General features: G+C 28.9%; 1 protein-coding gene across 2 annotated transcripts in view; it reads left to right on the forward strand.

Moving 5' to 3' along the window:
• LOC123258639 (neuronal acetylcholine receptor subunit alpha-7) overlaps positions 1-24,469 on the forward strand; it is a 129,513-nt gene that overhangs the window by 80,360 nt on the left and 24,684 nt on the right. For both annotated transcript variants that reach the window (XM_044718780.1, XM_044718778.1), the window contains one exon: positions 4,165-4,274. In XM_044718780.1, the coding sequence (XP_044574715.1) occupies positions 4,165-4,274 (110 nt within the window). The remainder of the gene's footprint in view (positions 1-4,164; positions 4,275-24,469) is intronic.

Consider the following 24,469-nt stretch of genomic DNA (forward strand, 5'->3'; position numbering starts at 1 on the left):
TCTATATAAATTTCTCGTTGCCAGTCGTTAAATATTTAACAAACGCGGGTACTTAAAAAATTTAGTAATTTTGAATTATAATGTTGTCAACCGCTAAAATTGTTTAATTATTCATGCAAAGTGTCCTTAAAAAAATTCAAATCCATTAAATCCTTCTCGGTCTTAAAGTTTTGACCACTTAAATGTTTTTTAATTATTTGTGAACTAATATTCAGATTTTTTGCAGAAGATTTTTATTTTTTTCATGTTTATTAAATGGAAGTTTAATTAATGATTAATTATTGTTTTGCTGCAGCAAAAGTTTTCTTGAAGTAAGAACAAATTTTTTTGTTTGATTGTTAAGGAAGTCCTTTCGCTCCAGTTGAGTCACAACAACTGTAGTAATCAATATTCGATAAATTAAAATAAAAAACCCATAAAAATTCCTAAAATTAAAAAATAAATAGTATATGAGGCATTAATCGTTGAAATTTTGAACATTAAAAAAAAAAATAGTTAAATACAAAAATTAATTTGACTTTTGTAAATCAGCTGTTAGTAACCTGTCCGCGATTTGGCAACGCTATATATCGGTTGTTTACATTTTCATTTGCACAATATAACCTTAACCATGTTTAAGTTTTTGCAGTCAGTGTAAATAAATAAATTAATTAAAAATGTTTAGTCATAAAACCATAACATTCTAATGTCTCATGGCAAGAATGCTAGTATTTTTTAATTATTGTTTTAGTTTTCAATTATGAAATATGAAAATTTGTTAATAATAAATTAATTAATAAGTATGTATAAAAAACATAAGTGCGTTAAAGTTTAGTTTGAGTTTATTGAAAGGTCTGAAGCTCGCGCGCTACGCAACGTTGCCAAATGTTCTGACGCCATTTAAATGTAGGTTACTCAAAAATTTTCTGTGATTTTATAATTTTAATTTCTCCATAAATTCCACGGCAACCTATATATTTTATTGCAAAAAATCAAACCTGAATATTTCGAAAATCTTATTTTGAGTTTTTTTTTACCCCGTTTTTAATCGGTGGTTAATGCCATAATTCGAGAAAGTTGTTAAGGTCTGACTTTCTCGTAAGACTCGGAAAAAATACTAACATTTTTAGAAATTTTTTTTTCAAAAATTTCCACGGTGAAGAATAAATTAAACTTTACTAGTAGATAAATAAGGACTTTAACTATTAGATAAAACTTAATTTTATGCATAATCTAATATTTTTTATTTAACATTGATAGCGAGAGGTCCTCCTTAAAAGAACACTAGATTGTTTTTTTTTGCGCAGTCGAAAATTAGTTTTAATTGAAAATGAATGTAGAATTTTAATAAGCATATCTTCTCATCTATTTATTGCGATAGAATAAAAAAAAAAGTAAGTTGAGGAATATCTCTCGAATTCGGGAGTAATTGAAATTGTTTAAATTCCCATCCACCGAATTCCGTAGTCTCAAGTAAATGCCATTGAAGCTTGTTGAATTTTCACAGCTGCATAAAGTATTGCATGATTGGATTGGTTAAAAAATAAAAGATAGAATAAGGGTGCTACATATAATGGCCTGTGCATACGTAGAATAGTAATGTCTGTACAGAAAGTGTTAGATAGAATTAGGTGAAAAATTACTCATGGGCCCACCAATGCATTCCTACCGACTTTCTTTCTTTCTTCTACACTACTTTAAACTCACACTATAGATATTACCTACTATTTCATTACAATTTTCCGTTTCCACTCCGAGAATGCGATTGAGTATTTTATAAGTCACCCCTAACCTTTTTAGTTTCTAATTATTTTTTTTTTTTTTTTTCATGGTCTTTCGTTATTCACGAGGTAAAGTTGGCGCACAGCGAATTTTTATAACGCAAATTAAATTCTTCAGCCGAATAGCTAAAAAAAGAATTCGCGATCGAGAAACTTTTGTGAAATTAATTAAAGTATTTAAACGATTATTCAATTTTCATCGAATGGCATTTACTTCTACTCTGCATTACATACCTCCAACTGATAAATTATTATTATTACTATAGTATTGTCATTAAATAAAACGATAAAAAAGTCGGTTTATTTTTATAGCATTTTGACGTTGAATTGAGTAGACTGAGGATCAAATAACACAGACAATCATATGAGCTTCTTATTTTTCGAACAATTCCCCGAGCGAATTGTGCAAAACTGCATTTATTGTATTTCACTCTCGATGGCTACGTGATCCAATCGTTGAGAGTTCTCTTGTGCGATCGTCTCTTATTCTTTTCCATCTTTACTTCCATGACAAAGATCCTCAAGAGAGAAAGGGGACACATTTCGATAAATCAGTAATAACATGAGATCCTGAATTTGGTCGTTCTGACATTTCAAATAAACAAAACTCCTATTACACTTGTTTTCATTAATACTTATCGGATGTCTGATTTATTTACAGCATTACCAGTAAATCTTTTGATCTTTTCAAATTTGATAAGAAATTTTACACTCTGAATTAATTAAAAATTTTATAAAGACACACTGATAGAAGGATTTATTAACTATTAGTAATTTACTTTATTTGAAGACGATTATTTAATTTAAATTTTAATAAATATTTTTTAACATTCAATAAATATTTATTTGGGAGGAAAGTACGTTTATTAACAGTTAATAAGTATTTATTAATAGTTAACAAATATTTATTAACAGTTAAATATTTTTTTGAGTGAATTTGTTTCGCTTGCATGTCATATGATATGAAAATTGCTTATAAACAAAAATCATCGTTATAAATTATTTGCATTAATTATATAATATTATAATAACGTTTATTGTAGAATACTAAATTCTATCACAGCTCATAATTATCTTTTATATTTTTAAATATTAAAAACGTTAATTCATTTAGTGAATTTAATTATTATCATGTATTTCAGCTATAGGGTTATAAAAAGTGTCAAAAGAAAATTGCTATTATTGCTTTTTATTTTAAATAAATATTTGTTAACAGTTAACAAATATTCATTAACCATAAAAAAATATTATTAACAGTTAATAAATTGTACTTAATAAATTAATTATTAACTGTTAATAAATATTTGTTAACTGTTAACAAATATTTATTAACTCCTTAGATGTTAAAAAATCATTTATTAACAGTTAATAAAGCTTATTAAATATTAATATTCATAAAAATTTTTCAATTAAAAAAATCATTAAATTTTGACCTTTGATTTCTAGAAATGCAACAATAATATTGTGTTACATGTATTCCAGCTATAGGGTTATAAAAAGTGTCAAAAGAAAATTGCTATTTTTGCTTTTTATTTAAAATAAATATTTGTTAATTAACAAATATTCATTAACCATTAATAAATGTTTATTAACAGTTAATAAATTGTACTTAATAAATTACTTATTAACTGTTAATAAATATTTGTGAACTGTTAACAAATATTTATTAACATTTAATAAATCGTATTTAATAAATAATTTATTAACTGTTGATAAATATTTATTAAATCCTATGATGTTAAAAAAATAATGTATTAACAGTAAATAAAGCTTATTAAATATTAATATTAATAAAAATCTTTCAATTAAAAAAATCATCAAATTTTGTCCTTTAATTCCTAAAAATGCTACAATATTACTGTGTAAAATAATACAGCTTATTTTTTTCGTTGCACCTCCCCACTGAAAATGTCGCGCGTCCTGATGACTACTATAGCGTCTCATAGGAACAATTTTCTGCAAACGGATTTAAAAGAAAACTAATTATAACTGACTGGCGTAGAAATCACGAGTAAGAAACTTTTGAAAGATTGACATGAATTGATATCGAAGAAAAATGAAATCTGTTAGATTTCTTACGATTGAAACAAAACAATCTCTGTTATCTCACATAACAATCACTTATATTGAACTGACAAGAAAATTTCCAGCGTGATATTACTCCAACATTTCTCATTATTTTTTTATAATGCTAAAAATTTTTTGTTCATTATTAATACTCAGAAACTTCAGTACCTTTTTAATTTAAACAATAATAATATTCAAGACAATAACAACATAAATAAGAGCGAAAATAATACAAGCATTCTTTAAGTTATAAGTTATCTCAAAGTAGTTATAAAAAAATTAAAATTAAAATGAAATATTAAAGAAGGAAAGAACAACTGCTGGTTGTTTGTTTCAGGAGTGGAATGACGTCAACATGAGGTGGAATGTCTCGCAATACGGAGGGGTGAAAGACCTTAGAATTCCGCCTCACAGATTATGGAAGCCCGACGTCCTTATGTACAACAGGTAACGTTAACAATTGCTTATCTTTTTGCGTATTGTTGCTATTATATTTTCCATAACTTTCAGCCGTTACTCCATATAAATAATTCATACGCGAAAGCTATTAGTCGTTATGTATACTCTACTTTTAAAAACTATTTATCTGAAATAACTACTTTAGTTTTATGTACTAAAAGTTGGAGCATAATTTTTGACCATCAAAATTTTGAATTCTGCTCCACATGTTATTGATCAGTAACTATAACTATAACTTTCGACTTTGGATAATTGATTGGAGTTTTGGGAGCTGTTGAGCCAATAACTTTTGCGTTGGAACTTTTAACGCCGTAATTTAGTAAAAAAATGGATTTTCCGTAGAATATACCATTAAAATATTCATATAAAGTTATGAGCTTAAATTTTAGATCACTAGTAAGTGCTTTCTGGAATCTGGTTTCGGTCCTAGAAGTTCAGCTCTAATAAATCGGGATCCCATTTATTAAAACAGACATTTTTAGAATAACAATTTGCATATTCAATACACGTTCACATGTTTTTCTTCGTGTTACGCTGACAGTTATTAGATCCTCGAAAAAAATTACTCTCTACGGAATGGAAATTCCTAGTCATTTTTCAACTAACTATCAAGATTAATGCTATAGTCAAATATAATATTAAATATTGTAAATTATAACTACAACTTCTGGTTATATTAAAAGTCAGTAATATATTGCACAATATATTGAATATCCAACTTTTATTTAGTGAATTTATATTAATAAAACTTCAGTATGCAAAAGTTCGAGATCATCTCTTTTATGACCGTCGAAAAACATTATTTATATCAAGTATCCGCGTTCTGCGTACCTAGGATAATTTTATAAACACATTCAAAATTTAAACTGAACATCTGCCAAAATTTACCTCCAAGTTTTCTTTAGTTCTGTCATTTGGCAGTAGAGCCTATTTAAAATTTATTTGTACCATGATTTATATGTAACAAAAAAAATATCGATAAATTTTTATGTTAATCATCATTTACTGATGAAAGGATTTGTTTATTGTTAAAAATATTTGTTAATATTTAACAAATCATTTATTAGAGACCACTTTTTAGTCCTTAACAAATATTTCTTAGTATTTAAAAAGATTTATTAATATTTAATAAATGATTATCAGATTTATTAAATACAAACAAATCATTTTAAATACTAAGAAATATTTGTTTAATGCTAAAAAGTGGAATGTTAGATTTTTTCTCATGGTGAGAAAAAATCTCACATTTAATTAACATACGATCTAAACAAATATTTCGGCGGAGCGCTTACCGGAAAGAGCCGATCTTCGCCGTGGGGAGCCGAACAGCTCGATTTTTAACCACCTTCAATACTCTTGCCAAGAAAAAATCTCATGTTCTCCAAAAATAATTTTTTTTATTATTTTTAAACAAATTTAATACATTTTTATTGTATAAATTTTAAGAATACAACGTTAAAGAAAGATAAAAAAATTTTTAAGTGGCTTTTCCATTTGAATTTAAATAAATAAATTTCATTGCATGGGTACTGAAGGGTTAATATAACTTTTTAAAGAGTTGAATTAAAAACAAAAAATTTTTTTAGACCTTAAAAATCTCTTTAAAAAATTTATGATTCGTATAAAAAGAAAGTCTCCACGGAAAGAAATTTTCTTTAGAAATTAACGTTAAATTCACTGTAATCGTGGGACACAATGCGGCTTTTTTTTTATTACCATTTTTTAAATAAAAATTACGAAAAAATTCATTTATTTTGTGATAAATTTCATAAAATTTACCGAAAACCGAATAAAATTTACAGTGAATTACGGTAAAATTTGTTGTAAAAAAGTTAAAAATTATCTTACTTATCGACAAATAATTAGTTCGTGCCATTCATCTCACGATTACCGTGAATTTAACGGTAATTTTTAAAGAAAATTTCTTTCAGTGTACGCTTACAACACTGAAAAAAAAATTAACTTGATTAAAGAGAAAAATTCTTGAACCAAGAGTATAACTTTGAAGAGGGTAATTGTCTTGAATCAAGACGAAAAGTTCTTGAATTAAGTAAAATTTTCTTAAATCAAGAATTTTTTTACTCAAATCAAGAATATTAAGTTCTTCAAAATTATATACTTGATTCAAAAACATTTTTTTTCTGTGTACCTTAAAAAATTAGACTAAAAACAATAACTTTGGGAGTAGAAAAAAGTTTTCACTTGCAGCCTATAAATCAAAAAAAAAAAAACTTGCCTGCGGGACCAACAATAAATAAATAACAGATGCATAATTAATGATAAAACTTGTTCGTTTAATCGAATAGTGAGGTATTTTAATTGAATATAGAATCCGGTTGTTCCTCTGGCCGCATTAAGTGATTAATTAAATAGTTGGGAAGCAGAATAAATCAAAAAGTGATTGCCCAGGTAATATTAATTACCCTCGACACTTGAGACCGACCACAACTGCGGAGCAGCAGGTGGATATTGTTTGTTATCGAACAAACAGATTAAATCACTGTGTAAATTCTTCGAAATCCGGACATTCGGATTAGTATATCGTTAGAAAATCTGGCGAGAGGTTAAAGTTTACGTGATGCCAGGACACAAGAGATTCTTGTGTCCTGGTATTTCATGCACACCCACAATAGAGTGCAGAGAATACACCGATGTGCTCTGGTGTCTCGCATTCTCGGTCTACACCTATACGACGGCTATACTACTTCAGTAGGCCGAGGAAGAGAGAACGCACTAGATAGGTAAAACAAGACATCTATACAATGCTTTTCTCTCCACCTACACACATATTTATATAACGCTATAAACTGTATAACTATACGTCTATATAAATTCGCTCGTCTCGTTGTATTTTAGAGAATAAAGCCCAGCTGACATCCCACATGACCCGTCCAGTATAAGTCATATTGTACAAACTCGAACGTTTGTCTTTTACGCTATTACTTTTTCCCGTTATATTATTTTGCTAAGCATGAATATATTCACATTCATACTTTTAGGTGAACGTATATCCACAAAGTTTTTTTTATTTAATTAATTCAAACGGTCAAATGAAAATACATATTCATGAGTTAGGATGAAAAAAAAGGATTTTTTTTAATAAAATGAAATTTTTATTCAATTTAATTTATTCCTACTTTTTTTTTAATTTAAGTCGCCTTTTACGTAAGTTAAAGTTGTGCGCTTTTATAATTTATTTCTCAAAAATTCCGCCGAATAATTGAATAATACTATCGAATATGTATATCTATACTAATAAATGGAGAGTCGGTTTTTTTGTCCGGTTATACTGCGAAAACTACTAAACCGATCGGAATAATACTTATACCATAAAATACAGCGTGTTTTGGAGAAGGTTTTAGTATATAACATGTTGGTGATTACTTATCTGGAACCTATATTTTTTTGACTTAAAAATAATAAATTTTTATTGCAACTAAATTTATTTTATTCGATTGTAAATTTGTTTAAATTAAATTTTTTAATTCTATTGGTTATGTTTATATAGGGGAAGGGGGGGGGGGCAAAATTGTTTTTTTTTTGTGATACATTTTTATTGTCTTCACCAATCGGTTCTAAAAACTGATCGGTTTTTAAGCTTGGAAGCCCGCGTTGATCGCCGTTAACGCGATTGAAATTGGTTGATTAGTTTGAGAGATACCGTTGTCGAAATAATTCAAAAAACGCGTTTTTTCATTCAAAAAATGACATTTTTTACCTGATTTATCATTGCTTTTGGCGTGAAATATGGAGCGCTTAGGTATGGAGTTAGCAGGAAGTTGCAGGGATGGCTTTTAGGGTCTACTGTTATCCTAATTTTTTATACTGAATACATAATAAAAAAATTCAAAATATAAAACAAGTAAGAAACATATTGAGTTTTTTGGGGGGCCCGTTTTACCCCACTTTTCTCAATTTTTTAATTTCGACGTACACAAAAAAATTAATACTATAAACTCAGTAAAAGCCCAAAAAAAGTAAAACGAGCTGAAAAACTCATATTGTAAAAATTTTCTGAAGGTGGCCCATTTTGCCCCACATTTTCAATTTTTTATTTTAATGAACAGAGCAAATTAAGGTCAAATACTTGACAAGGGACTAAAAAAAGTAAAACCAGAGAAAAACACTCAAAAGGATATCAACATTTTTTTCTTAAGGGGCCCATTTTGCCCCCCCCCCCCCTTCCCCTACTAGGCAGATTTCTTCACTTATGAGACCTGAAATTTCTTTAACTGAAACGTTCAATGCTTATTACAAATTTTTTTTTCATATCAATCATTATTCATTTTTGTAAGAAAGACACGGGAATGTTATTACGATTGCACATTGAAAGTTACAATGAATATTAGCTAGAATAATTACATGGATAAAAGGTGCATGCCAATTCGATAGAATTTGGAATCTGTGCAAGTCAAAACAATATTCTAATTAAATTTCAAGTCTACATCTAAAAATAAAATTATATAAAGCGCCCAGTGAAGTGGGCGAGTAACAAATATCTATACTAATAAATGGAGAGTCGGTTTTTTTTTGTCCGGTTATTCTGCGAAAACTACTGAACCGATCGGAATAATACTTATACCAAGCAGTGTGTTTCGGAAAAGGTTTTAGTATATGATATGGTGGTGATTACTTATCCGGAACCTATATTTTTTTGACTTAGAAATAATAAATTTTTATTGTAACTAAATTTATTCTATTCGATTGTCATTTGTTAAAAATAAATTTTTTAATTCTATTGGTTATGTTTATATACTAGGCAGATTTCTTCACTTATAAGACCTGCAATTTCTTTAACTGAAACTTTCAATGCTCATTACAAATTTTTTTTTCATATCAATTATTATTAATTTTTGTAAGAAAGACACGGGAATGTTATAATGATTGCACATTGAAAGTTACAATGAATATTAGCTAAAATAATTACATGGATTGAAGGTGCATGCCAATCCGATAGAATTGGGAATCTCTGCAAGTCAAAACAATACTCTAATTAAATTTCAAATCTAGATCTAAAAATACAATTCTATAAAGCGCCCAGTGGAATGGGCGAGTAACAGCTAGTAGAAATATATTTCACTTGAAAAGATTGTATTATATATTGTAGATTATAAATTATGCACATTTCGAGCTCGAATCGTGGGTAGGAGCTTTCAAACTTTTGAACAAACCATGCAAAGTTTTCTTCATTGCCAATTTATGAATTCTTCCAGAGATACTGTACTGCTGTACTACTGAAACGTGTAATTATTTGTGAAAAACATTTCTAATTCTGAATCAGAATTCACTTCACCATGATTAAGCTTGAAATTCTACCAAAGTTTTGCTGTCATTGTTATTAATGTCTGCGATATAAATAATATAAAGCTTAAAAATGTTTGCGCTTATATATACTGTTGTTTTGAATCACGGAAATAAATGTCATTATCAACAATAACTTTTTATGAAATATTTTCGCAATAAAATTTTTTTTTGTTTGGTTTTTATTTATGTAGAAACAAGCTTGAAAAAATAAAAAATTGACGTTTCTATTTAATTAATTAAAGAAAATCGGCAAGCCCTTAATTACACGGATAATTATTACGGACATAATTACTAGTACAAGAATTATTATTATTATTTACAATAATATTTATTTTTCCGTTTTTTTTTTTTTTAATAAAACAACTTTTTTATAGCCTGTTGCAGTTTGTAACTAAAAAACATTTCCGGTAACAGATGTTCAAAGAATTCCCATTATTTTTGATAAAAAGAAAAAAAGGTCGCGTAGAAATTAAGTTATTATTAATGTTGTGGTTGGTGATTTATAGCAATCTTGTTTGGAGTCTCAACTTGTAATGTGTCACCGGAGGGAACTTTGAAGCGTTATTTTCCGGAAAAAATTCCTTTAGAGTTTAGAATTAACATCACTGTAACTATTTTGTAATTATAAGATACTTGCATTAAGTTTAGTTACTCGTTTTCTAATTATTCGTCTTAACTAAAGTACAATTTACCAAACTTTAATAGTCTTATAAATAACTGTTCAGACGTGAGGCTTTATATTTTTTAGAAGATTATACAAGATTTTTATTAAATTTTTCAATTTAAAAGTTAAAAAAAAATTATACTTGAATTATACTTGAAAAATATCAGTGAAAATCGAACCAAGTAAATATCTACATTATTAAGAGAATAAGCAAAATTTTATAGCCAGTGTATTTATATGATGAAATTGGTTTTTTTCGTGAAATTTAGTGTCATTGCAAAGGTCTGACTTGAATTTGTGGCTTTTCAAGGTTTCATTTCATTCTCACGCGTAGTCAATTTATTATATGATAAGTATTTAGGCTGCATTCGAAAATGCTCTATCTGTAGATACGTAATTAAGAAATGACCTTTTATCTTGTAAAATATTGACATTTTTAAAGATATAAGCTCATCCTGATGTTACACTCATCAAGACCTTTCATTTGAGTACCCACATCAATTTTTCATATATTTTATATATTTATATATATATGTATATATGAAAAATATATCAAAATGCATGTGGGTACTCAAATGAAAGCTCTTGATGAGTGTAACATCGGGATGAGCTTACATCTTTAAAAATATCAATAATTAAAAAATGACCTTGTATTTTGTGCATGATTGACATTTTTAAAGATATAAGCTCATCCTGATGTTACACTCATCAAGACCTTTCATTTGAGTATCCACAGTAATTTTTCATATATTTATATATTTTATATATATGTATATATGAAAAATGTACCAAAATGCATGTGGGTACTCAAATGAAAGCTCTTGATGAGTGTAACATCAGGATGAGCTTATATTTTCAAAAACGTCAATAGTTAAAAAAGTACATTGAATTTTTACAAAAGTCCAAATTTAAAAAAAAAAATCAATGTAGAATTTTGTAAATATTTAATGATTCGTCAATCTATGAATTATAATAAAAAAATATCGTTCTCTATATATTCGACCTTCACATTAAATAATTCACATCATTATCATCATTATTGATTCAAAACCGACTGCAGTATTCATTAAATTCAAAGGACAATTATCCCAAAATTCTCATCTCATCTTGCAAAATTTATTAGAATGTGAAAATTTAATGCAGGATCTAAAGATTGGTAAGCATCCTCGGGTACTTAATGTCTTAGTGAGTAATAAAACGGCATTTGATTACTCTGCAAGTATACATAAGGTACCAATGAAGATTACCAATCAATATTGTTTGAGCTCGGTTGAAAGAATAATAATTGGTAATTAAAGTAAATTGGATTGATAAAAGGTGGTATAACAAGAAGAGGAGTGCTTGCAGCTTAAAGACACCGGAGTCGTTTAACATGAAGGTAATCTGGAAGCAGCATGTTGGAGCAGTTGACCCTAGCGGATTGTCGTGCGGTGATGAAGGAAGTTGATAGAGATATAGAGAGAACATATTACCTCGTTCAGACAAATACACATGTATAGTAAGGATATATGTGTATGTAGTGTTTGTAGTGTTAGTTCCTCCTATCCCTTTGCGCCATCCGATTGGGCTAAGCATGGCTCTCATGTATATTAGCAATAGTGGGTTCGGGTTGGGATTAGAGCTGGAGTTTGAGGTGAAGTGCTATATCGACGAGTTTCTCGTTTGCAAGTACAGTACATACAAATCTTAGATGCATAATGACAAATACAGAGCACAGAGTACAGAGACGCCCTTTATATCACCGCCTACGATGGTCCACATTGACGCGTCGAACATCCGGGCGTTGAATTCTCAACTGATTCTAGGCCACAGCCGTGCATAACCACTTGATCTAATATATACAGGCTTACATTGATTCGGGCTCTCACTCCTTAACCAAGAGTTTGTAATACCCTGGGATTCTCCGGTCCGACTTGCTAACCTCTGAATAATGTTTTATGTAAATACCCCGGGACAAAAGGCGCATGGAACTTCGGTCACTCTATTTTTTGATTCATATTTTCGGTGGAATTTTTTATGTTTTGATTTTTTTTTTTGGGATAAACTGATTTGGGAATAAGAGAAGAAGGTTGAACGGATTTTTACATTTTGATAATAAAAAATCCTGGATACACTGCACTGATAGAAGGATTTATTTGTATTAAATAATATTTGTTAATAGTTAACAAATCATTTATTAGAGACCACTTTTTGGTATTAAACAAATATTTCTTAGTAGTTAAAATTATTTGTTTGTATTTAATAAATCTGATATTCATTTATTAAATATTAATAAATCTTTTTAAATACTAAGAAATATTTGTTAAGGACTAATATTAAGTATTATATTAAGTATTAAATATTAACAAATATTTTTAACTGTAAACAAATCCTTCTATCAGCGTGATATATGATATAAATACTATTTTTTTTTTTTTACACGGAAAAAAGTAAACTGTAATAAATAATAGTCGATTATATAAGTAATGATCAACTGGAAAAATTTACTATTTTAAACAGTAAATTCGTGATTTTAACAATCACTTAATAATGTTTATCATTTAAATGCTACAATTTAGTATTTATATGGAAAAAAGTACTATTTCAAACAGTAATATTCGATATGTAAAATTCGAAAATGTTAAAGTATAATAATTAAGAATTTTGACTTTGATATTTATCATTTTGTACCTTAAAAATGATCACATGATATGTAAAAAATATAAACTACAGTTACTAAATTTTCTATACAAGCAACGTCAACATTTACAAAGTAAAATGGTAAATTTTAAATGCAACGCTAAAAATCAAACTATAATTATTAATTTGCTTGGACTAGTAAAATATATATTTTAAGAGTAGAATTTTTACTGTTTTAAATGATAAATTCTCCGAGTGTGAGACCTTCTTCTTCTCTTCATAGTATAGACTATATATCGAAACGGCAATTTTTACAGTTTGAAACTGTAATTTTTTAAGATGAGAGAGTCGTTATTCACTATAGTGACAGCTACTAATCACATTTTCGATATTAAATTATAAATTTTGGCTTTTACACTTTCTACATTAAGTTTTGTAATATTTACATTTGTGCCACCCCGATGTCCCACTGATAGAAGGATTTGTTTATAGTTAAAAATATTTGTTAATATTTAACAAATCATTTATTAGAAGCCATTTTTTAGTCCTTAACAAATATTTCTTAGTATTTAAAAAGATTTATTAATATTTAATAAATGAATATCAGATTTATTAAATACAAACAAATAATTTTAACTACTAAGAAATATTTGTTTAATACTAAAAGTCGTCTCTAACAAATGATTTGTTAACTATTAACAAATATTATTTAATACAAATAAATCCTTCTATCAGTGCCGCTGTACTGTTTGAAACTATAAAAATTAACCTGAATCCGAGTGAATTTTATAGTTAACTTTTTTCCGTGTAACATTATTTAAAAAAAATTTTTTTGAAGATAACTAGTTTAATTTAAGAATTTATCGCTTTGAATTCTAACTTCTTGACTTGAAAAATTTTTTTTTATGATCCAAGAAATTTTTATTTTCAATACTTGACGTTTTTTGATAATTTAAATTATTAGTTTTTAAAAATCCGCTCTTTTAACTTATGAAACGTCATTTTCAAGTACAGTTACAGTTTGTATCTTTTATCAACGCCATCTCTCAGAAATTAAACAAAACGCAGTCGATAAAGAAGAGTTTAGAGATGTATGTTACAAAAATTTTTTATTTAAGGGCTAAAAATTTTTTTATAAGTAAATTTTTACTGTCAAAATTTCAAGTCAAGTAACCATCCATATTTTGTAGCAAAAATAATTAAAAGTCTCCATAAACTAAATTTTATTCAATCAATTAATCCACAGATTCGGTAGAATCTGGCGCCAAGTTCCGTTCAAAAATCTCGTTGTAAACGGAGCGCCAGACTACCGACTGTGTTTACTGTAAGCAGAACGGTATTTCGAGGTTGCAAAATTTTATTTAATTATATGGTTCTCCTTTTTCCAAAATGATATATATTATAAAAGTAATTTATACTTTATTTTACTGATATTAATTAATTATAATCAATTATAACACTTAATTCACTTAAAATTATTAAATTTTATCAGCACAAACTATAGTAAGCCCAGAAATTTCGATCCTGACTTTTTTTCGATGGGGAATATCAGCGCCACAGACTAGATAAAATGAATATGTGTAGTAATCCTTCCTATAGACACGCAACTACAGTAAAAAAAAGTGATTCGTAGCTTGCATCTATGGCCGCCAGGGTGCACTGGAATTACATCTACATAAACTGTAGCTTCAAGGGGATAGTTTGCAGTAAAAATGCAGTCAACACGAGATTTAAGTTGTTATCAATTGTAAATTTTCATTATAATTACAAAAATACTAAAATCCGAACAAAAACAGTTTCACTGTAAAAAGTCGCGCCAAGTCCACGTTCATAAGACTATTAGGAAAAAAAATTTTTTTCTTTACAAAAGATACAAAATAAAAAATTAAAAATCTAAGTAACCGATATGATTGTTTATGATTTTCGGAAATTAAAAAAAAATTTTATTGTAAATTTCAAATTTAAAAAATTTTTAGAACGTACTTGGTGTGCGTCATTGTGTATTTCAATTTTTTTAAAGTCCTAGTAAATAGATTTTACGAATTTCATTAAAAGTAAAATATTTTGCAACCACGCACACTAAATACGTTCTAAACTTTTTTTCTCATTTTTAAATTTACAATAAAATTTTTTTAATTTCCGAAAATCATAAACAATCAAGTCTGCTACTTAGATTTTTTAATTTTTTTATTTTGTATCTTTTTGTAAAGAAAAAAAAAAATTTTTTTTTCCTAATAGTCTTATGAACGTGGACTTGGCGCGACTTTTTTACAGTGAAACTGTTTTTGTTCGGATTTTTTTTACTATAATAATATACTTTTGTGGTAAATCGAATCATGTTAAATTTAAACGAAATCAAACTTTTAAAAAACGCAATTTAACACGAATATTTCACACCAAGTTGCCTGTGTAAACTTTCCCGCAATATGTACTGTCATATGTTCTACAAACGGAGCTTAGATAAACATCGAGTCTCCATGTGTTCCAATCTCCATCCGTTCCAAAAGCTGTAACACCTCTGCAGCGATTTTTCCAGTGAAAATTGTCCATGAAATAACGTCGAAAAAAGGGAATTTAATCAAAAGTATCGATAACTGATTATAAATTCAGGAGCGAAATCCCACGAAAGCTTATCCAGGCGAAGAGTAATTAAAACCTAGAGGAATTAATTAGCTGGTCACCCAGCCGTAGTTACATTACACTAGTGAGCCTATTTAATTGGAGCTAAGCGGTGTTTGCAAAGCGTCTAGTCCCAATCTCGGGACTTTGCTATCAGAGATGTGTTCTATCAGGGAATGCTAATACTAAATGGACAATCGTAATATCGTGAATTGAGATCGAGTGCACACACCATCCAAGTGTTGTACCTTCCTGTCCGTGTATCCTCTCTGGCGAAATTAAATGAGTTGACATTCAGGCCACGGCTTTGCTTTACATTTACAGGGTATATGAAGAACGGGGAAGCGCGAATGTGTGTTAGGCATACATATGTCGTATATATTGTATATTGTATGTGTGGGGGATTTACATGTATAGAGGATAAAGGGAAGACAGAAGACTTGGACCCTTGCCAAGGGTAACTTGCATTAGCCATCCTCTTGCATTCGAGATTTCCAAACCAAAACAGATTAAATTCGTGTTTGTCGATACGTAATGAGCACAGTCAAGCGGCAATATACATAAAAGTAATATATATTCTCTTTATCCAGACAAATATTAGACTCGATTTTTTAGAAACTAAATTACTGGGCTTAACTTTACATCATATGGAAAATTTCCGGAGAGTTATTGATCTCAATCCAATTTTTGGAGGTACAGGCTTAGATTTCTTTTAAATTGTCGAAATTCATAAACGAAAAGATTTTTCAGGTCCGTAAAAATTTGGAATTTCTAACTCACCTTTTTCAAAATTTATATTAAATCAAAATGAAAAAAAAAATTGTTTTTGAAATAATTTTTCTTTTACGATAAAATAAAAAATATCTAATTTAATCAATAAATTTTCTAACATAATTAAATTATCTAAACATTTTTAATATTTAATTTTGTTTCTGTTTACAATAAAAATTACTATTTTTTGATTACATTCTATAAAAACAATTCTCAAATAATTATTAAGCGAATAATTTTCTAAATTAATTTATACTAGCAACCTTGCAGTCACTATGTGACTGCCATGACTTGTGAACTACAAATAAATAAAATTTTGTTTTATTAAATGATAACTTTTGTTAAATTGCACTGTACTTTCTTAAATATTGACATTTTTAAAGATATAAGCTCATCCCGATGTTACACTCATCAAGAGCTTTCATTTGAGTACCGACATGCATTTTGATATATTTTTCATATATACATATACTTAATATATATAAATATATGAAAAATTGATATGGGTACTCAAATGAAAGGTTTTGATGAGTGTAACATCGGGATGAGTTTATATCTTTAAAAATGTCAATAGTTCACAAGATACAAGGTCGTTTCTTAATTATGTTAAATTGCACTGTACTTTTTTAACTATTGACATTTTTGAAGATATAAGCTCATCCTGATGTTACACTCATCATGAGCTTTCATTTGAGTACCCACATGCATTTTGATATATTTTTCATGCATGGGTGATTCTCTGTAAGGATGTTTTTTGCTGTCCCAGGCATTTTTTTATTAGAAAAATTGTTATTTTGTTACTAAAAAAAATTTATTACGAAAGTAAAAAAACATTTTGCCCTCCGGGCGGAAAGTGGCAACTTTCGTCCCGCTGCGCTAAACTAAGTTGCCGCTTTCCGCCTTCGTCGGACAAAAAAATAGTATACACTCCTCGGGAAGTAAATAAGAAAGCCTCAGATCACATGTTTGTTGTTGACCTCGGCTTCGCCTCGGCCAACAATTACATGTGATCTGAGACATTTCTTACTTTACTTCCCTAGGTGTGTAATATACTATTCTATTTGGAGCATTGATAACTATAATGGAATAAATTTTGGTTTTGTTTGCTATAAATTCGTAAACCACCGAAATGTCAGTTCCCTGGGCTGTCCCATTCCCAAAATTAAAACTTTAAGATTAAATTTTAAGTTATTCGTCAATAATATATAATTTGGTCCATAATGTTTATAAACTTAATTAGTTAACTAACAATCTTCTTCAATAAAAAGTACCGAAAGTTAATTTGTTTCATTAAATTCATTAAACCATAGTTTGTCCCTGGCATTTTAAGATCAGTCCCCTGCCAGAAGTTCAAAGCCAAAAAAAAAAATCCAGCGTGTTATTTTACCTTTTGTAAGGTTTATAAGGATCTAACTAGCCTTGAGTTAATAACCATAGGGCTGTTAGCGCTTTATCGCCATTTTATTTAGTCTCAAAGCACCGTTTGTGCTGGAAATATGTGTCTGGGCCACTTCAAAACTCAGTCCCCCGGCAGCTATTTTTATTTATAATTTATTTATAAAATTGGATCCATAAGTCTTAATATTATTCTAATTAATGTAAACATTCATTGAGAACTTAAAAAGTTGAATGCATTGAAATAGTTTGCTTGATTTTTCTCAATTTGATAAAAAAAATCAGTCCCCTGGCAATCAGTCCCCTGTCATGTTATATGGCAAAAGATACACAAATATCGAAAAAGCAAAAATTAATTCGGCGGTTTATTTATTATAATTAAGCTGATAGTTTTGTAGCCCTTGTTAATTTTTTTTCTAATAAAATCAAAAATAATTTGGTCGGACAATTTTGTACAGATTTAGAATGTCCTTACAGAGAATCACCCATATACATATATATAGTATATAGAAATCTATGAAAAATTGATGTGGGTACTCAAATGAAAGGTCTCGATGAGTGTAATGTCGGGATGAGCTTATATCTTTAAAAATGTCAATAGTTCACAAGATACAAGGTCATTTCTTAATTATGTATCTAGAGATAGATCATTTTCGAATGCAGCTTAAATACTTATCATAATAAATTGACTATCGGTGAGAGAGAAATGAAACCTTGAAAAGACACAAATTCAAGTCAAGATCTTTGTCATAACACCAAATTTCTCCAAAAAAACCAATTTTATCATATGACTATCCTGGACACAAAATTTTTCTTATTCTCTTAATAATATAGATTAATTTCTTAATCTATTTATGAAATGATAACCTTCAATTATCAATTATAGAAGATTTAAACAAGCTAATCCTAACAAAAAATTCATTAAAAAAATTTTTTTAGTTCCTCAAAATATATCTTGTCTACTTTAACTCTTCCAAAAATTACATTTCGCCAAAATAAACAAAAAATTTTCAAATAACCCACGTGTTTATCCCTGAATCTCTATGAATGCATGTTTATATGTTTCATATTTGAGCTTTTACGATTTATTTTACTGCACTCTAAACTTATGCATATAAATATATAAATATAGACATATGGGCCGTTCTCTCTTTCTCTTTCATCGACAACACGTTGAATTGCCTGGAGGCCGTTTCCCCCATTGGAGTTTATTGGAACATTTATCAGTTAGGGGTCTCTTGCTCTAGTGGGGCAGTGTGCTCTATCCTGGATACTGGATGCCATTGGCGCTTGACTTCCTAGTAATTAGCACCGGATGAGAAACAACAGATTGTTTAGTTTGGGGGGTTGCTGTGTTTTGGATAAGCTATTTATCTCGCTGCCTATTAATTTATTATATATAATAATATTATTATTATATATTCTACACTGTATATTTATTGTTTAATATTATTTTATGAAATTATAATTTAAATGGCTTCGGAAAACAAAAAACTGGATAGGTTAAGTACGGGGGCGTTTATTTTATCAGCGCGGATAGTAATTGGATGCCGGGAGATTATTTAATGGATAAACCGAGGAGTTTATACGTCTGTATACTTGTGAATTTTTCACTTATAAATGTCAGAAACCGCATTAGATATATTACCAGCCGGCTCACAAACATTATATACTTTACGTTTGAAAGTCACTTTAATATAAAATGGTTGAATCGTAAAAACTGAGTAAAAGGAGTCGAAAAAAATGATAAAAAAAATTTTAAACTTACTTTAGATCTAAAATGTACTTTAATGTATCACTTTGGTCTAAGTTGAAAGATGTGCTGAGATGTGAATTTATTTTAGAGTTTAGACTTCTGCTGTCTACATTTAATATAAAAATCCTAGATTGTTTATTTGCTAAGCAGACATTCACATGTGTACTTTTTTTCTACAATTTATTTCAAAATTTTTATTCCAATATTTACTCTTTGAAAATCTTTGATTCATTAATTTTTTTTGTCGTCTGACTTAAACTTGACTTTTCTACTTGCGAAAATAACAAAAACATTTTTTTAGTCTTCAAAATTTTTTTTTTATTCATTAAAATTAATTACACACGACTTAAGGAAATAACTTTCATTAGAAAATGATTTAACCTTAAATTAAACTGTTGAACATTTTTATTTATAAGTACAGGACGTCTTAATTTAAGAAATTATTCTCTCAACTCAAGAAGTAGATACTTAAGACAAATGTTCTTGGATTAAGAATATAAATTTTTTTACGAACTAAAATTAAAATAAAAAATATGTTTTTTGTGTACTTAATCTATATTATTAAAAGAATAAACAAAATTTTGTGGCCAGTGTATTTATATGATAAAATGGGCTTTTATGGTAAAATTTGGTATCGTTGGAAAAGTCTTGTACCTTTTCAAGGTTTCATATTATTCTCATCAATAGTCAATTTATGATGATAAGTATTTAGGCTGCATTCGAAAATGCTTTATCTCTATATACATAATTAACAAATGACCTTGTATCTCGTGACCTATTGACATTATTAAAGATATAAGCACATTCTGATGATACACTCATCAAGACGTTTCATTTAAGTACCCACATCAATTTTTTCATATATTTGTATATATATGATATTTCTGATATTTGTGAAATATATAAAATATATCAAAATGCATGTGGGTACTCAAATGAAAGCTCTTGATGAGTGTAACATTGGGATGAACTTGTATCTTTAAAAATGTCAATAGTTAAGAAAGTACAGTGTAATTTAACATAATTAAGAAACGATCTTGTATCTTGTAAACTATTGAAATTTTTTAAAATATAAGCTCATCTCGATGTTACAGTCATCAAAACCTTTCATTTGAGTACCCACATCAATTTTTCATATATTTTATATACGTATATATATATATATATATATGAAAATGCATGTGGGCACTCAAATGAAAGCTCTTGATGAGTATATCATCGGGATGAGCTTATATCTTTAAAAACGCCAATATTTAAGAAACTACAGTGCAATTTAACATGTCGTTATTTAATAAAGCAAAATTTTATTTATTTATAGTTCACAAGTCACATAGTGACTGCAAGGTTGCTAGTAAATTCACAAATTTTTAAATTGTATCTAAATAAATAAATCTGTTAAAAATTATTAATAAACTCTCTATCAAAGTGGAATGTGTTGATTGGATCAAAACTTATTGACTATTTTTAATGAAAAAAACTCAATCATAAATAATTGCTTTACCGTCTAAAAGTAATTACTGAAAGTAAAACATTAATGAGTTAGTAAAAGAAAATATTTTCCTCAAGTTATATTTCTATTAATAAAACTTTATTTCTTCTGAACCCGTGAAGTTAAAAAATCCATTTTTAATATTTTTTACTCCAAACTATAACTTGATGACAGGTTCGTTTCGGACTGAACATCAGCACAATAGAGCGCGAGTAGATAGCAGAATGGGAAGACGTGAGTGAGATAATTAACTTTAATAACACCGTCACTCGTTTTAACGAGAGTTACCGTTGTTGTACTGTACTATTGAGCAGTACTCGGGAGTTTAAATAAAAAATCTAAGGGATACTGGAACTACTCCGGCAACTATTAGCTCTCTTCTTACTGGGCACTAGCACCAGCTCATTCCAAGTCTGTGAAAACAATTCTAGTAAAATATCCACGTACAACGATCACTACACAACACGCAAAAACCATACACCCACACACCCGACGTTAACAATGAACCCCGAATGCCCAAAAAATAACTATTAAAATATAAATGCCGGAATTTTTTACTGAGCTTCTACTCGCCCTTTATTGACGTATGTGACAATTCTGCATTGCGGGTTACACACTACAACCCACGGTACACCAACATATATCTATCCACGATCCACAAGCTCTATATATATTTTCTGCTACAAATACGCATTTGGTAGTTCGGTACAATTGAAAAGGTTTAAAAATTTTAGAATTCTTTTTCAATGACATCGGAATTTTTTTTTTAATTCAAGTTGAATCCAACTTTATAAAAAAAAATAAATATTTTTTAGCGTTACTAAAACGGACAATAATAACATTAGCTTATTTTAAAATATAAATTAATTAAAATATATCATTTTTGAGTATCTAATCTATATTATTAAGAGAATAAGAAAAATTTTGTGGCCAGTGTATTTATACGATAAAATGGGTTTTTATGGTTAAATTTGGTATCATTAGGTCTTTACCTGGAATTGTGCCTTTTTATGGTTTCATATCATTCTCACCAATAGTCAATTTATGATAATAAGTATTTAAGCTGCATTCGAAAATGCTCTATCTCTAGATACATAATTAAGAAATGACCTTGTATCTTGTGAACTATTGATATTTTTTAAGATATAAGCTCATTCCGATGTTACACTTATCGAGACCTTTCATTTGAGTACCCACATCAATTTTTCATATATTTATATATATTATATATATGTATATATGAAAAATATATCAAAAATACATGTGGGTACTCAAATGAAAGCTCTTGATAAGTGTAACATCGGGATGAGCTTATATCTTTAAAAATATCAATAATTAATAAAGTACAGTGCAATTCAACGTAATTGAGAAACGACCTTGTATCTCGTGAACTATTGACATTTTTAAAGATATAAGCTCATCCCGACATTACATTTATTAAGACCTTTCATTTGAGTACCCACATCAATTTTTCATATATTTATATATATTATATATATGTATATATGAAAAATATATCAAAATACATGTGGGTACTCAAATGAAAGCTCTTGATAAGTGTAACATCAGGATAAGCTTATATCTTTGAAAATGTCAATAGTTAAAAAAGCACAGTGCAATTTAACAAAAATCATTATTTAATGAAGCAAAATTTATTTATTTATAGTTGCTAGTAAATTTTAAATAAACAAAAAAAATTTTAATCACATATAAACTTGATACTAATGTTATCATACTTGTTTCTTTGTTATCAAATAATATACTATTGTGATAAATTACAATATTGAATGAAATTTTTTTGCATATAAAAAATACAACTATAAAATTTTTGTATTGTCTGGTAGCAAATAACTGCATCGAACAAAGTGCTAAATAAAAAAAAATAAAGTGCCTGAAAGGATTTCCAACGATTTGAAAATTTGATTTTCGATCGTTAGATCCTCTTCAAGTATATCCACCGGAATGCCACGAAAATCCGTGAAAACTTATCCCATTCTGCATTTCCTTGTGCTAAAAGAAACTGAAAAAGTAGGTGGAGCTGTAAAGACCAACAAAATATATCCATAGATACATTGACTGAGAAAAAGTATGTAGAAATAGAAATAGAAATAGAAGTAGAAGGAACGAGGGATGATGGAAGCTGGGAAGGGTGAAGGAAGTGTGGTGCTTTCAAAAAGAATGCAATAGCGGATTGGGTTGTGGCCAACTGGCCGGATTCCAACCAATCCTCAGTCGACGGGATGAAGGAGTAGAACTGCTACTGCCGGTTCTAGGTTCTAGGTTGCTTTAGTCCTACTCCTAGTTCTGGTCCTACCACCATACCACGAGTATGAGTATGAGTATAAGTATAAGTATAAGTATAAGTAGTCCAAGTACAGTATAAGTAAAGGGTAGTGCTGTTTCTGATGCTATGTATAACCATTCAACTCGACGGCATAACTTAGCTTAGCTCTCAACTCAAAGAGCGTCTCGGCCTCATCCTCATCTTCAGCATTAGCCTCAGCCTCAGTCTGCCTGGACTGCTTTCCATTGAGAATCATGGCTCATGGCTTATCAATGATGCACCCGTGTATCCTTCCCTGGCAGGCGATTCGCTGCAGCTGAGTAATTTAAATCAAGGATCAAGGATATGCGCCGGTGGGATTCCATTGTCTATTGGGGACGCAGTATCACACCAAGCATGTTTATACTGACAATGAGCGGGTGAAATCTTGATGGAAGGACTCCTATCTAAATATTAACGCTGTTTATTTTAGTTATTAGTGTTCGCATACACTCTGAGTAAATTAATCAGATTTTTTTATGTTTATAAATAGTAGCTAAGCAAGGAGGGTTTGGCCCCCGATAAAGTAGATCTCTGCAGTATCGACTTGGATTTGGGATTTGGGTTTCTGTCTTATCGACGGTTGTTGTTGGTGTTTCTGCGATATCGAAGGTAGTGTTTTTGTGTTCTTTTTTACTGTTGGGGATTGGCATCGATTTGTTGATCAATTTTTACCGTTGGGGATTATCATCGATTTTTACCGACTGTTGGGGGATTATTTTTTGAATCAGTTGTATAATCCATGGATAAATTGACTGATTGCTCAGAAGTCAGCCACCTTACTGCGACGATTTTGATGATTTAATAGAAAGTTATTTTGGTGACATTCCACCTGAGGATATCGGGATATTTGTTGGAAAAATTATTGATTTGCATAAAAATTTAGAGGTGATTAAAGCTGCTCGCGAAAAAGTGAACTGTTCGAATTGTGCTGAAAGACTTGAAATAACCAAGAAACTAAAAGAAATAACTGGCAACTTACGTAAAACTGCGTACACAAAAGTATCTTGTTCACATTGTGCGGATAGACTAAATCTAATTGACGACTTACTTAAAACTGCGTATACAAAAGTATCTTGATTAAACTGTGTGGATAAACTTAATTTAAACCAAAAACTGTTAGAAAATACACAGAAGTTCCAAAAACTTGAATTACGTATCGTTCAACAGTAACTCTACAATGAATCGTAAACGATTGAGGTAATTTTTTAAATCATTAATTATACTTAAAATTTACGTATTT

The sequence above is a fragment of the Cotesia glomerata genome, linkage group LG2, assembly GCF_020080835.1.
Source record: "Cotesia glomerata isolate CgM1 linkage group LG2, MPM_Cglom_v2.3, whole genome shotgun sequence".
NCBI lineage: Eukaryota > Metazoa > Arthropoda > Insecta > Hymenoptera > Braconidae > Cotesia > Cotesia glomerata.